Source organism: Arachis hypogaea, chromosome 2 (assembly GCF_003086295.3).
Source record: "Arachis hypogaea cultivar Tifrunner chromosome 2, arahy.Tifrunner.gnm2.J5K5, whole genome shotgun sequence".
Classification (NCBI taxonomy): Eukaryota; Viridiplantae; Streptophyta; class Magnoliopsida; order Fabales; family Fabaceae; genus Arachis; species Arachis hypogaea.
Genome location: NC_092037.1, coordinates 49,428,899 through 49,443,609, shown reverse-complemented (window position 1 = coordinate 49,443,609; position 14,711 = coordinate 49,428,899). Strand labels below are relative to the sequence as shown.

General features: G+C 35.5%; 1 protein-coding gene and 1 long non-coding RNA gene across 2 annotated transcripts; one reads left to right on the top strand and one right to left on the bottom strand.

Moving 5' to 3' along the window:
- Positions 1-1,304: 1,304 nt before the first annotated feature.
- Positions 1,305-3,066, bottom strand: LOC112743926 (uncharacterized). The gene is made up of 5 exons (XR_003172514.3): positions 2,786-3,066; positions 2,142-2,244; positions 2,001-2,064; positions 1,772-1,905; positions 1,305-1,511 (listed from the first exon to the last, which is right to left on the bottom strand). It is a non-coding gene; the product is annotated as an uncharacterized lncRNA (long non-coding RNA).
- A 6,086-nt stretch (positions 3,067-9,152) lies between these two features.
- Positions 9,153-11,948, top strand: LOC140176978 (uncharacterized). Its single transcript, XM_072208864.1, has 5 exons — positions 9,153-9,420; positions 9,467-9,715; positions 9,828-10,715; positions 11,284-11,471; positions 11,589-11,948. The coding sequence occupies exons 1-5, from the start codon at positions 9,153-9,155 to the stop codon at positions 11,946-11,948; spliced, it is 1,953 nt and encodes a 650-aa protein (XP_072064965.1).
- Positions 11,949-14,711: the final 2,763 nt, after the last annotated feature.

Here is a 14,711-nt window from a genome sequence, read left to right as displayed (position 1 = left end):
CACAATTTTATTTAGGTTAACAAATACATACATTTCAATTTTGAGTATATATATATATATATATATATATATATATATATATATATATATTTCAGCAAAATGTGATAATGTAAGAAAAATGTTAGAATAGAAAAGAATAAGAGAGATTTTGAGAAGAATTAAAGGAGAGATAATTTTATTGACAAAATTTTTAAGAAGAAAAGATACCATTATTAATTTTTTGTTTGTCAATTACATTTCTATTAAAATTAGTAGTATCAAAAAATATTTCAAATTTAATATTATCAAGAAAAAATTAAAAAAATTATATAAAGACTAATTTGATTATTTTTTAAAATTTTAGGGATGAAAATGACTTACGTCTAAACTTTCAAGAACTATTTTGATTAAAATTAACCTTTTTACATGTCAAGCGACACGTGACACACTACATGTCACTGACATGACACGTGGCGTGTCACGTGTCACTGATTTGACACGTCAACCAATCATTTCGTGACACGTGACATCAACCCACCACGTCATCATGTGCCACGTGGCATTTAACATGACACGTCATCATCTAACTGATGAAAGGACTAATGTGACCAAGTTGTGTATCTTTCGAGGACGATTTCGATTAACTTTATCTTTCGAGGACCAAAATGGAGATCAGAATATCTTTCAGAGACGATTTTGAGTGTTAACTCAAATGAAGAATGTATTGAATTAGCTGACGAGTTATTTGTGGATCTAAAAATTAAAATGGGCTCAATTTCAAAGATCTACCGACATTTAATTTGACATGTTGGTAAAATATGATTGGAAATTGTTGACTAGAACAAATTCGCTTATCTATAAATTTATAAATCTAATTAATTAACTCACATTATTAAATTATAACAAAAAATAATATTTATACATTGGACATTTTTAAAACTCATATAAAAATATATTTTTTATTAATTAATTGTTTATTTATATTATTTTTAATTAATAAAATAAAAAGCCTGTATAATTGTTAAAAAAATACTAATATTAAAATAGTATTTATGATAAAAATTATACACGTAGTGAAATTACGGAAGACTATAAAAATAGTATTAATTACGGAAGACTATAAAAAAATACTAATATTAAAATAGTATTTATGATAAAAATTATACAATATATATCAAGGTTTTGAGAACCGAATCGATCATCGAACCGCTTTAGTTATCGGTTCACTGGTTCATAGGTTCAACTGGTTTGACCGTGGTTGAACCGAAAAAACTGTTTTATAATAAAATAATAAATAAAATATAAATAAATACATTAAAATATAATTATAGTCTAATGTAAACTTCAAAATATTATTCAAATTAAAAGTACTACATACATAAGCTATAATCTCATTCAAATACAAATTCAAAAGTCAAATAACAAAACAACCAAACATAAAATGGCAACATCTTCAGATGCAACCTGGAGATCATCACTAGAAATTACTGCTTCTATACCAACTAATGGCAAGGTCATAAGCTCCTCGATACCTGCACAAATAACATGAGTTAACATTCAAAGGGAAAAGCAACATTGCATAGAAAAGCATGCAGAATGGCATGAAAAGAAACAAGGGTTCTACAAAAGAATGGATGGAAAAAAATTGAAAATAAAAATTTCACCAGCAAACAAAAAGGATGTACAGGAGAAAATAGTAAATCCCAGATACAAAAAAAGATTAATAAAAAAGAATTCACTGTTCCTGGAATATAAGATAACACAATCTTTTGTAAAATAGGGTAACCCTTACTTGGCTATATCCTTGAATTTATTAACAAGAAACAGCTTTGCTGCATCACACAATGGTTGGACTGTTTCTTGCTGAAGTATTGGTCAATGTACTACTATACATAAAATTCAATAACTGCATAAGAGCACCTTTTTCTGTAACAAGAAGAAAGAAACATCGCATTTGTAAAAAAAAATTATTTGGGAGAACGCTCAATAAATAGGTACTATAAAGCTTTTATGTTTTATACCAGAGGCATTAATTTTCAGGGTGACATGTCTTTGTTCTGACTGCTTCGTCTCACTTGAAAAAAGCTGCAACACGTAAACAAACAGCTCTAAGCAGTTGAAAATATATTTAGCAAAATTAATCAGGACAAAAGAAAATCTACCTCGTAGAAATAGGGACTTTTAGCAGCCAAGATAGGGGAACTGATATGTAATGTTTTAACTCTCACAGAACAAAGTTTCAGTCTGCATCATCGGCTTCATCACCTACATTAGCAAAAATCAGAATTAAAAAAAAATTGTAAATCAGTGCAGAACCAACAACTTCATTATTAAGTAGAACATATCTATTATCTAGTCAATAGGTGACTGTTATACTCTTTGTAAAACACTAATTTCTAGTTCCAGTTATACTCTTGTTTATATCAAACAATACATTTATATTGATTAATGTTCCACATTTTCAATTCCTATAAACACAATTTTAAACATACCACTAATGGATAAACTAGACACCATAGCAAGTCATCAACTGAAAGCAGATATATGGGAAGGAACTAACATATGGAAAGCCGAGGAAACCCTTGGGAACCATCCAAATGGCCCATTACATCTTTCAACATGTAACAATCTAACACTTGTTATGCATGATTTCACAGATCAGTATATCATAATTCATTAGTTCACACTTCAGTAACTTCAGTTCACAGAGCTTCACAAAATCAAATAACTATTCAATCATACTCATCAGGGAGACAGAGACATGCAACAGTTATTCAATCAAATAATCATATCTAAAAAAAATTACCTGGAAGCTCGAAGACACCTTCAACAGAGCACGCAATAGGGAGACAAAGACACCGAGTGACCAAGCAGTGGTGGAGCACCTTTGAAGGAACGAGGCTGCTGCGCAATGGAGGTGGCTGTTCGAAGGAACAACGGCGGCGGCACGAGGCGGTGGCTGGACGGAGGTGAGGGACGACCGGACGACAAGCTTGATGAGTCACAGAAGCCCTGTCGTGTGAGAGCCTGAGAGAGGCGTTCTCACTTCTGGAAGCTCGACAAGATTGGGAATTTAGGATTGAATTAGGGATTTAGGGCTAAGCAGAGGCTGAAACGGCAACGTTTGGCTGCCCAGCCAAAAAACCGGCCGGATCACGGTTCGGTTCGACCGACCGATTACCGGCCGGTTCACCGGTTCAGTTCCGATTTTTAAAATTTCCGGTTTTGATTTTTGCCCGAGTCGTTTTTATGTGCGGTTCGCAGTTCAACCGGTTCAACTGACCGGTCCGAACCGATTTTCAGAACCTTGATATATATACGCTTTTCGCGTAAAAAAATTATTATAAAATCACGCAAACTATGTGACAACGTTAATTTTTATTTTTATTTCCTTAAGGTGTTCAACGAGCAAAACCGCTATGCAAAATTTGGTCAAGTTAAAATTACCGATTAGAAAAAAAAAGTTAAAGTTTATCTTTTAATGTATTTATTGTTTATTTATTCTTTAAAAATTTGTTATTAATAATAATTTTAATATATGTCTTTAAAATACAACTTAACTAAACTCACAAAAATATATACGCACGATGAGATAAATGAAGAAATCCTATAATATATATTAAAAAGAAAGTTATTCCTACAGTAAAATTTCTACATGTCATCTTTTAGGTTCATTCTCAATTTTTGACACGTGTATTTATCCATTAAAATTTTCATGCCTTCTGTCATGGATATCATGACTTTTATTACCATAATAATAATACTTGCATCAAACTATTTTCATTACACCATACTTTTTATGATTGTGTTGATCGAAAATTGATTTTCGATCTGAAAGAAATTGAATAGAAAGATATCGAATATGGGTTTTCGAGGAAATGTATTTAGGAGGCTAAATGTGGGAGTTGTTGACACGAAAGTTGTTTTCGAATTGCTTTGTCGAAATCGAAGAAGTTAAATCGAGGGGGAGATTCGATTTGAAGAAAGACTTTCGAAGATTTAGTCGAGTGGTCAAAGAAGTGAGAAGGTTAGTGAATAATTAATCACATGGGAGTGGATAATTAACACATGGGAAATATTTATAATCATGTAGCGAGAACCGTTACCAAAAGCGATTGTGTTTCAAAATTGTAATTTATTTTAATTATAATTAATTGTAATTAATGTAATTTTAATTGACCGTTATGTAAGGGTAGCTTATAAATACTAGGAAATTTTAGTGAAAAGGAGTTGGAACTTTTATTCAGAAAAACACTCTAAGCACTCTCACATCCCGGCGTAACCCTGAGTTTGCGATCGAGTTTCCTTTTTCTGTAGGGTTCCTTTCACCTTCTTCTTCTTTTTAATTTCAATCATGTTTGTATTCTTCATATTTCATTTAATCTTATTCATTAAGTATTATTCATATTCTTTATTTTTTCTGTCAAATTTAGCTTTCAGCATTTTATCATTATCATTTTACATGTAGAAGTCCTTTATTTCAAAAGAAAGTAACTTGTTGTTTTTTCCTTTAATTTCTTTAAAAAATCGTTGATTTTGTTTACAAAACGTTAATTTCTGAACTTTATTTATTAATCAATGAATTTACTATATTTTAATCTTTTAAATTTAGTCTAATCAAAGACACTTTGATGCACTTATAGAAAACTGGTACTCGCACAGAGGAGTTGGTTTTGCTCTCAGACCATTAGAATCGAACCACCATCAATTTGCTAAAAATCGACAAAATAAATTGGCACGCCCGGTGGTACAATTTCAAGTCGAAGTGTGTCAAAAGTTATTATTTTCTAGTGTATACGATTACGAAGTGGGAAGATCATTCACATGGCTGATGAATTGTCAAATGTGAATGGTGGTTCTTCCACCAATGATAGTATACCGGTATCCGTACAATAGGCCGACGTGTCTTCACGTTCGGAAGGTGCAATTGAAACTGAAAGTATAGTCTTCACGACTATTCAAACTGGAAATGCTAGACGTAATATTCGTCCAAGAGGTCTTGTGCCACCGTTTTAGCCTCCATTAACCGTTGGTTGGCCCCCTTATGGCCTTCCTGCTGGTTATACCCCATCGGTGGGTGGGTTTGTCTCACCTATCGGATTTGGGAATGCAAATGGAGTAAATGTTATGCAAAACCCACAACAACACTCTGAGTATTCTCGTGAGTATCATGTGGGCTCCACTTCGAGTTATCATGACTTGGTTAATTTATTGACCCAGCAAATGACTACAATTCTAAATCCTATGATGGCTGATCATGAATCGAGATTTGAGCATCTTGATAGACAAGTCGAGAGGATTGCTCGAATTGTCAATTATGATGAAGGCGAAAGGCATAATGCTCGAGGAACTAATGAGGGGATGGAAAATATTTTTCAAAATGGAAATCATGTTTTAAATCAAGAAAATTGTATTTTTCAAAATGAAAATCATGTTTTAAATCAAGAAAATCCTTTTATAGTTCGTCGACATGAGAATGCTGATAATGTTTTACATGGATTGCGTGGTGATCGTTATCAGATCACCCGAATCATAGAGGAAGTATTAAATCGGGTCGGATTGAATGTTGGCTTTATGAATCAGCCACATTTTATATCGGCTTTTTCCCAAGTAGTTCAAATGGCTGAGGTGCCAAGAGGGGTGAAAAATCCGAAAATAACTACAAAATTTGCTGGAGAAGTTGGAGAATCGACAACTGAACACGTTGCTCATTATTTGGTCGAGATTGGAAATTTGGCAAATGATGAAAATTTGAAAATGAAATTTTTTCCATCGTCTTTGACGAAGAATGCATTTACATGGTTTTCGAATCTTAGACCAAATTCAATTACAACATGGAATCAGTTGGAAACTGCTTTTCACGCTCAGTTTTACCGAGGGGAAATGAACATAGCAGTTATGATTTGGTAGCTTTGAAACGTGAAGATGGTGAAACCATCGATGATTATTTAATACGTTTCAAAAATGCTAGAAGTAGATGCTATGTTACATTACCCAAAAATGAGATAGTGAAAATAGCAACTATGGGGTTAGTATTTTATATGCGCAGAAAGTTACTTAATGTGCATATTCCTGATTTGGCTCATTTAGCTGAAAAGGTTCGGCAAACTGAGTTAATGAAAAATGAGAAAGAAAAACATAGAACCAAACAGAGGTCGAAGAGTAAACAGTTTACTCAAAAGGAAAATGTTACTTATATAACCATGGAGTCCTCAGAAGAGGAAATCAATTTCGAAACAGAAGTCAATTTGGCCGAACTTAAGGAAGGCCCTCCATATGTTTGTTCTTTACTGAAAAAACTCCCTGGTGGTGAGAAGTCGAATGTATCGAAACTTAAAAGTGGAAAGAAATATAGTTTTGATATTTCGAAATCTGATCAGATTTTCAATGTGTTGCTTAAAGATAAACAATTGATTTTTCCTGAGAGTCGAACATTACTTTCCTTGAAGGATTTAAAAGGAAAGCCTTATTGCAAATTTCATCAAGCAACAAGTCATTCGACTAACAGTTGTGTTCGTTTCAGGGATTTGATTCAGGAGGCAATAATGGAAGGTCATTTGAAATTTGATGATGGCAAAAAGGAAATGAAGGTCGATGTGGATCCCTTCGAAACTGATGCCAGTTATGTGGAACCATACTTTGGAGTGAATATGGTGGGGATGTCTTATGATTTTGATGAGACTCTTGATGATTTTGAGTCACAAGTAAGAGCTGTGTACCCTAGAACAGGGGATGGTTTGTTGGACTTTTTGGTTCAGCAAAAACTTAAAGACCGGGACGTATCTCTGTGTCCACGGTGTAATGCTGTCTTTGATGCTGAAGCAGCGGCAATCTTTGAAAAGGAAAGAATGAAGAAGGAATTAGCCCACAGGGAAGAGCAAGCACGTCAGAGACAACCAATGCGATGTGTAGAAGGTTCTGGTTCAAAAATTCCTTCACATGATGGGAATACACCTTTGAGCCGATCCCAGGCTATTGGTGTTCAGTGGATCAGAAACTGTCAAGAGTTTCAAAGGCGTGATCATTTATATCGACGAAATCCTCAATGGGGACATAGAGCGCCATCTAGAAGTCAACATGCTACTTTTCGAGGGCGAGCCAGAGGATACCCAAGAGGAAGAGGAAGAAGAAGGAATTTCTATCAGAATAAGAAACTTCAACTTGATTCAGGGAAGGAAGCAAGCAAGGGGGCAACTCCTTCATTGCATTCCCGAATTGTTTTTCCTTCTGATGGAGAAACTTATCCTAAGGAGATTCCATCGCCAGCTAAGATGGAAAAAGGAAAGGCAATTGCTCAGTCTTCTGGGGTAGATAAAGATGTTGACGTCGATGAGGAATATTTCGACGAAGGAGATTATTATATGGTGGGGACAATTTCGATAATCCCTACCGAGTATCTTGGGGAATGCGAAGGTAATCCGGATGAGGATTATGATCAGGAAGACGAAGAGGCTTTTTCTTTTATTCACATAGAAGATGAATGATGAGCGGATAATTTATACGCTTTTGGCAGTATTTTTATATAGTTTTTAGTATGATTTAGTTATTTTTTAGTATATTTTTATTAGTTTTTAAGCAAAATTCACATTTCTGGACTTTACTATGAGTTTGTGTGTTTTTCTGTGATTTCAAGTATTTTCTGGCTGAAATTGAGGGACTTGAGCAAAAATCTGATTCAGAGGCTGACAAAGGACTGTAGATACTGTTGGATTCTGACCTCCCTGCACTCGAAGTGGATTTTTAAGAGCTACAGAACTCTAAATGGCACACTGTTAATTGCGTTGGAAAGTAGACATCCAGGGCTTTCCAGAAATATATAATAGTTCATACTTTGCGTGAGTTTTGACGATGTAAAATGGCGTCAAAACGCCAGCTCTCTGCCCTTTTCTGGCGTCAAAACGCCAGAGCTGGCATAAAAGTTGGAGTTAAACGCTCAAACTGGCACCAAAGCTGGTGTTTAACTCCAAGAAAGACATCTACACGTGTGAAGCTCAATGCTCAGCCCAAGCACACACCAAGTGGGCCCGGAAGTTGATTTCTGCATCATTCACTTAATTCTGTAAACCCTAGTAGCTAGTTTCATTATAAATAGGACATTTTACTATTGTATTTTCATCTTAAAATCGGAGGATATTTGAAACATATTGGAACCATTGTTCACATTTTGGGAGGCTGGACATTCGGCCATGCTTACCCTATAATTACTTATGTATTTTCAACGGTGGAGTTTCTACACACCATAGATTAAGAGTGTGGAGCTCTGCTATTCCTTGAGTATTAATGCAATTACTACTATTTTCTATTCAATTCATGCTTATTCTTATTCTAAGATATTCGCTGCACTTCAACATGATGAATGTGATGATCTGTGACACTCATCACTATTCTCAACCTATGAACGCGTGCCTGACAACCACGTTCGTTCTACCTTAGATCGAGCGTGTATCTCTTAGCCTCCTTTCTGAAAGATCGGAGTCTTCGTGGTATAAGCTAGAATTATTGGCGGCCATTTCTGAGATCCGGAAAGTCTAAACCTTGTCTGTGGTATTCCGAGTAGGATTTGGGAAGGGATGACTGTGACGAGCTTCAAACTCGCGAGTGTTGGGTGTAGTGACAGACGCAAAAGGATAGTAAATCCTATTCCAACATGATCGAGAACCGACAGATGATTAGCCGTGCGGTGATAGCGCATTTGGACCATTTTCACTGAGAGGACGGGAGGTAGCCATTGATGCCGGTGAAACCCAACATACAACTTGCCATGGAAGGGAGTATGAAGGATTGGATGAATGCAGTAGGAAAGCAGAGATTCAAGAGGGTTGAAGCATCTCCATACGCTTGTTTGAAATTCCCACCAATGATTTACATAAGTATCTCTATCTTTACTTTCTGTTTATTTATCTTTTAATTATGAAAACTTCATAACCATTTAAATCTGCCTGACTGAGATTTACAAGGTGACCATAGCTTGCTACAAGCCGACAATCTCCGTGGGATTGACCCTTACTCACGTAAGGTATTACTTGGACGACCCAGTGTACTTGCTGGTTAGTTGTGCGAAGCTGTGACAAAGAAGTGAGATTACAATTGTGCGACCAAGTTGTTGGCACCATTGTGTATCACAATTTCGTGCACCAATGAACCAAGTGTTTTTTTGCCCTACTGAGAAGAAAATGTCTCATTTGCGTCCTCTTCATATTGTTGCTATTGTGAATGGTTTCAAGATAAACAAGGTACTGATTGATGGTGGGACAGCAATAAGTCTCTTGCCTGAAAGGATGTTAGGAAAGGTAGGGAAACATGTTAGTGAGTTGGTCCCTATAAATATTGCTGTAACCGATTTTGGTGGAAATTCCACACCAGCAAAAGGGTTGGTTACCTTAACTGTGAAGGTGGGGGTCGTCGGAGAGACACTCAGTGTTTGTGGTGGTCCCATCAAAGGCGAGTCATAATGCTTTACTTGGGAGAGATTGGATTCATGGAGTAGGTGCAGTGCCATCTACAGTGCATCAAAGTGTGCTTCTATGGACTGAGGATGGCAAGCCTGAAATTATCAAAGCAGATTTGAGTCTTTACGTCGAACAAATGCATGCCGATTTTAGGATATATAATCGCAAGTTAAAGCCCTTAAATGTTGATCGATCTCTGAACCCTTACAATTGTGAAGGTTGTTATTTGACTTCAGAGGGACTGTCAGTGAAGCTGCGCTACCCAGACATGCCCTATGAACCAACAGGTTGGGATTGTGATTCTTGAAGGCCTTGAAGATTGAACCATGGACCAGGTTGAGAAAATTTCCGATTACCTGGTAACTTTGCATAATTATTTAAGTAATTTTTCAGCTTTAGAAAATAAAGATGATTCTTCTGATAAATTTGAATTAGATAGGATTAATAGACTTGTTAGTAGTAATATGTTTAATTCGACACCTCTAGTCGAATATAGTAATGATCTCCCTATTATTTGTAATGAAGTTAATGATATGAGTCAGACTACCAATTTAATAGCAGAGGCTCATTATTTAAAGAATAAAAGTTGTGATGATTTAATCAAAGATCAAGTGTCAACTCATTCTCATAATGTTATCGATTTTACTTTTGATTGTATTTATGATTTGGAGCCTTTGGGATTTGAAAAATGTACAACTGAGGATGATAATTATAAGGGATTTGAATCCCAAGATCCTTTAGAAGAGGTTAATTTGGGAACCCATGATGATGTTCGAGTTACATATATTTGTAAAGATCTTATTGATCCTTTTCGAACTAATCTGATAAATTTATTATATGAGTTTAAGGATTGTTTTGCATGGGATTACCATGAAACGCGTGGTCTTGATCGATTGTTAGTAGAACATCGATTAGCATTAAAACCTAATGCTCGACCTGTGAAACAAACCCCTAGACGTTTTGCTCCTGAAAATAATATGAAAATTAATGAAGAGATTGAACGCTTGATTAATGCCAAATTCATTCGAACCGCTCGTTATGTGGAGTGGGTATCAAATATAGTTCCAGTTATGAAGAAAAATGGAAAATTTAGGTGTATCAATTTTCGAGATTTGAATAATGCTACTCCAAAAGATGAGTATTTCATGCCAATTGCAGATATGTTAATCAATTCTGCTGCAGGGAATGAAGTTCTAAGCTTCATGGACAGTTATTCTGGATATAACCAGATTTTTATTGTGGAGGACGATGTGGCTAAAACTGCTTTCCGTTGTCTTGGGGCGTTAGGTACGTATGAATGGGTGGTTATGCCTTTTGGTTTAAAAAATGCTGGAGCAACGTATCAACGAGCAATGAATGCCATTTTTCATGAGTTCATTGGAAAATTTATGGAGGTATATATTGATGATGTAATGGTCAAATATATTTCTTTAGATCAATATATAGATCATTTAAGAAAAGCGTTATTGACTATGAGGAAAAAGGGTTTGAAAATGAATCCTTTGAAGTGCGGTTTTAGTGTATCAGCAGAAAATTTCTTAGGTTTTGTCGTTCACAAAAAGGGGATAGCTATTGACAAAAACAAAGCAGATGCAATATTAGCTTTGTCTGCACCCAAGTTGAAAAAGGAAGTACAATCATTTTTGGGAAAATATTAACTATCTTCGAAGGTTCATTTTGAAACTTTTGGATCGAACTAGGGTGTTTGCGCCTCTAGTAAAATTAAAGAATGGCTCAAAATTTGAATGGAATGCAGAACACTAGTTGGCATTCGATTCGATCAAAACTTACTTGGCTAAAGCTCCGATTATGGCGAACGTTCGTGCATTTGAACCTTTAAAATTATATATTGCAGCATCTGAGAATTTGATTGGCTGTATGTTAGCCCAAGATGATGAAAATAAGCATGAACATGCATTTTATTACCTTATTCGAGTTCTAACTGATATCAAAACAAAGTATTCACCGACTGAAAAATTGTGTTTGTCATTATATCATGCTTGTATGAAATTAAAGTGTTATATGGTGGCTAAATTGGTGAAGGTGATAGCACAGACTGATATTATTAAGTACATGCTTAGTTTCCCTATGTTAAAGGGGCATTTTGGAAAATGGATGTTAGCGTTAATAGAATTCGATTTGTAATATGTCCCATCGAAGGCTGTAAATGAACAGGTCATTGCAGACTTTCTTGTGCATAATTCGAAAGATCTGAATGACCAGGGGGCACATATTATTGATATAGAGGTTAAATATTGGAAATTATATTTTGATGGATCCAAGCACAAGGATGGTGCAGGGGTTGGAATCTTCATTATTTCGCCTGAGGGTGTTCCATCAGAATTTTTGTTTGAATTAAAATATCCTTGCTCTAATAATGTTGTTGAATATGAGGCTTTAATTTTAGGTCTCAAGATTTTAATTGACAAAGGAGTTTTAGATGTTCAAATTCTAGGAGATTCACAATTGGTTTTAAAGCAGTTATCAAAGGAATTTAAATGTAATAATGAAACGTTATAGAAATATTTGGTAACTGCCTGGGAAATGTTAACTTCTTTTCAAAAGGTTTCTTTGGTGCATATCCCCAGAATTCATAATGAAATTGCTAATGAATTGGCCCAAATTGCTTCAAAATATCGGATTGGCCTGGAAATTATTAGAAAATTCTCTAGTATCCATCAAATTTTAGTACCTGCAAGTGAAAGAGAATTGTTGTGTATGGATGAATGAGAGGATTTTGATTGGAGAAAGCTTATTGCTCAGTATTTGAAAGATCCCAATACTGCAATTGAGAGAAAAATTAAATTGAGAGCAATGAATTTTGTTTTATTGGCTGATGAGTTATATAAAAAAGGGATTGATGGAAGTTTGTCAAGATGTTTGGGTCGAGAAGATCAGAATATTGCTCTGGGCGAGGTTCATAATGGAATTTGTGGTGCTCATCAAGCAGGAAGGAAGATGAGATGGGTGTTATATCGAAATCATGTATATTGGCCATCTATGATAAAAGATTGTATTGATTATGCAAAAGCATGTCAGGAATATCAGAAACATGGTTCGATACAACAAATTCCGGCAACTAAGTTACGTTCGGTAATAAAGCCATGGCCATTTAGAGGTTGGGCTTTGGATCTAATTGGCTTGATTCATCCTCCTTCATCAAGACAACATATGTTTATCTTAGTGGCTATTGATTATTTTATGAAGTGGGTTGAGGCTATTCCATTAGTAGAAGCCGGACAAACTGAGATAATTGATTTTATTGAGGAAACTATTATCCATCGATTTGGAATTCCTCAGACATTAAGTACTGACCAAAGAACTATGTTTACTGGTCAAAGAATTAAAAACTTTGTAGTTTCGAGGAATATTAGTATGGCCACTTCGACTCCTTATTACACACAAGCTAACGGCCAAGTTGAAGCAGCAAATAAGATATTGATAGGTTTAATTAAAAAGCATATTGGAAATAGGCCTCGAACATGGCATGAAACTTTAAGTCAAGTATTATGGGCTTATCGAAATTCACCAAGAGGTTCGACAGGAACCTCACCTTATAAATTGGTATATGGCCATGATGCAGTATTACCATTGGAAATTAATTTGAATACTTTGAGGGTATCGAAACAAAACAATTTGCCAGTCGATGATGATTGGAATGCAATGTTCGATGAATTGAATGAATTAGATTCATAACGAATCTTGGCATTAGAAAATATAATTCGACAGAAGGAAAGTATTGCTCGAAGTTATAATTGTTGAATTTCTAGAAAATCTTTTCAAACAGGCGAATTTGTTTTAAAAGTTATTTTACCAATGGAAAAGAAATCAAGATTTCTTGGTAAGTGGTCCAATAGTTGGGAGGTCCTTTCAAGTGATAGGGACATATTCTGGAAATGCTTATCAAATTAAAGATATCGAGTCAGGAAAAGTGGTTAGCTCAATTAATGGAAAATATTTAAAACTTTTTCATTGTTGGCAAACATAGGAAATCCAACATGCATAAAGTTTAAAAGAGACAAAAGTCATTACAAAACAAAAGGAAAAGTTTAAGGCACCAGTAATTTAGCCAGAATAGAACGCAGTTTTGTTCTTTTGCTTTCCAAAGTTGTGAGCATCCCAGCTTGTTTAGATTTGTCAATCTGGATCTCCTCAAGCTGTTGTTCAACCTTTTCGCGCTCAGTGTTGATTGAGACAAGCTGTTGGATAAGGAGATGTTGTTCTTGCTGAGCTACAACCAAAGGTTTAGCCAAAGTGGACCGATTTTGGCAGAGAGTAGCGAGTTGTTCTTGAATCGAAGCCAATTCCGCTTCGAGCCGTGCTTCTTCTTGATCATGAAAGGCTTGGATAGAAATAGCATGAGCAATCTTTAAATTAAACTCGTCACGAGCAGCTTTGATTGGTTGAGCAGTTGCTTGGAAGTTCTCAATTTTGGATACGACTATGGCTTCTTGATTTTCAATTTCTTGAAATTGAAAATGGAATGTGACACTTTCTTCAATGAGTTGTTTAAATCCTTGAATTAAATTAGAATAGGGAATGTTGGTCGGGATTTTAAAAGAGGAGCTTAATAGAGCGGTCAAAAGTTGATTAAGGATTGGGTCATTAACCCACGCGGCAGGAGGATGATCCAAGAGCTTGATGAGCGATCGAAGTTGTTCCCAAATTACAGGATCTAATTCGATTGGAGGTCTTGTAGAAACTGGACTTGAGATGATTGGAACAAGTATTGGTACTTTGGTCCCCTGGATGATTTTATCCAAAATAGAAGTCAAGTCATCCAAGGTAGCACTTGATGGAGTGGTGGGGATGACTGACGTGCTTGGTTTTGGTCCTGGAAGAGTTTGAAGTTGTGCCAAGTCTAAAGGTGTTGGTTGCAAGTCTATGGAGTTTCTGAGACCTTAGATTTGGAAGATTCTGAGTTGGTAGTGTCAACAGCTTTGGAAGCAGAATCAGAATCAGGGACTATTAAATTCTTTTCAGAAAGAATAATCTGATTGTCCGGAGAAGTCAACTCAATTCTTTGGGTTTCTGCTGGGGAGTGCTGCAAAGGATTGGCTGTTGGATCTATTATTCGTGTTGGGGAAAAGTGGCTGGAATTACTCTGAGTCCTAAAAATTGAATCGAGTCATGGGATGTTGACCGTTCTTGACCGTATTGCTGTGGCAAAATTAATGGGTTAGGCTCTTCAACAGAAGTGACTGAGTGAGTGACATGGGCAGGCTAGAGTAAAAGGTACACATCTATGACTTTAAATTTTATGTTTAAATAAACAAAGTTTGT

Coding starts and splice junctions, on each gene's coding strand:
- LOC140176978 (XM_072208864.1), top strand. CDS start 9,153: ATGTCTCATTTGCGTCCTCTTCATATTGTTGCTATTGTGAATGGTTTC. Junction 9,421..9,466: donor TTGTGGTGGTCCCATCAAAG/GCGAGTCATAAT, acceptor TTCATGGAGTAG/GTGCAGTGCCATCTACAGTG. Junction 10,716..11,283: donor CCGTTGTCTTGGGGCGTTAG/GTACGTATGAAT, acceptor TATATATTGCAG/CATCTGAGAATTTGATTGGC.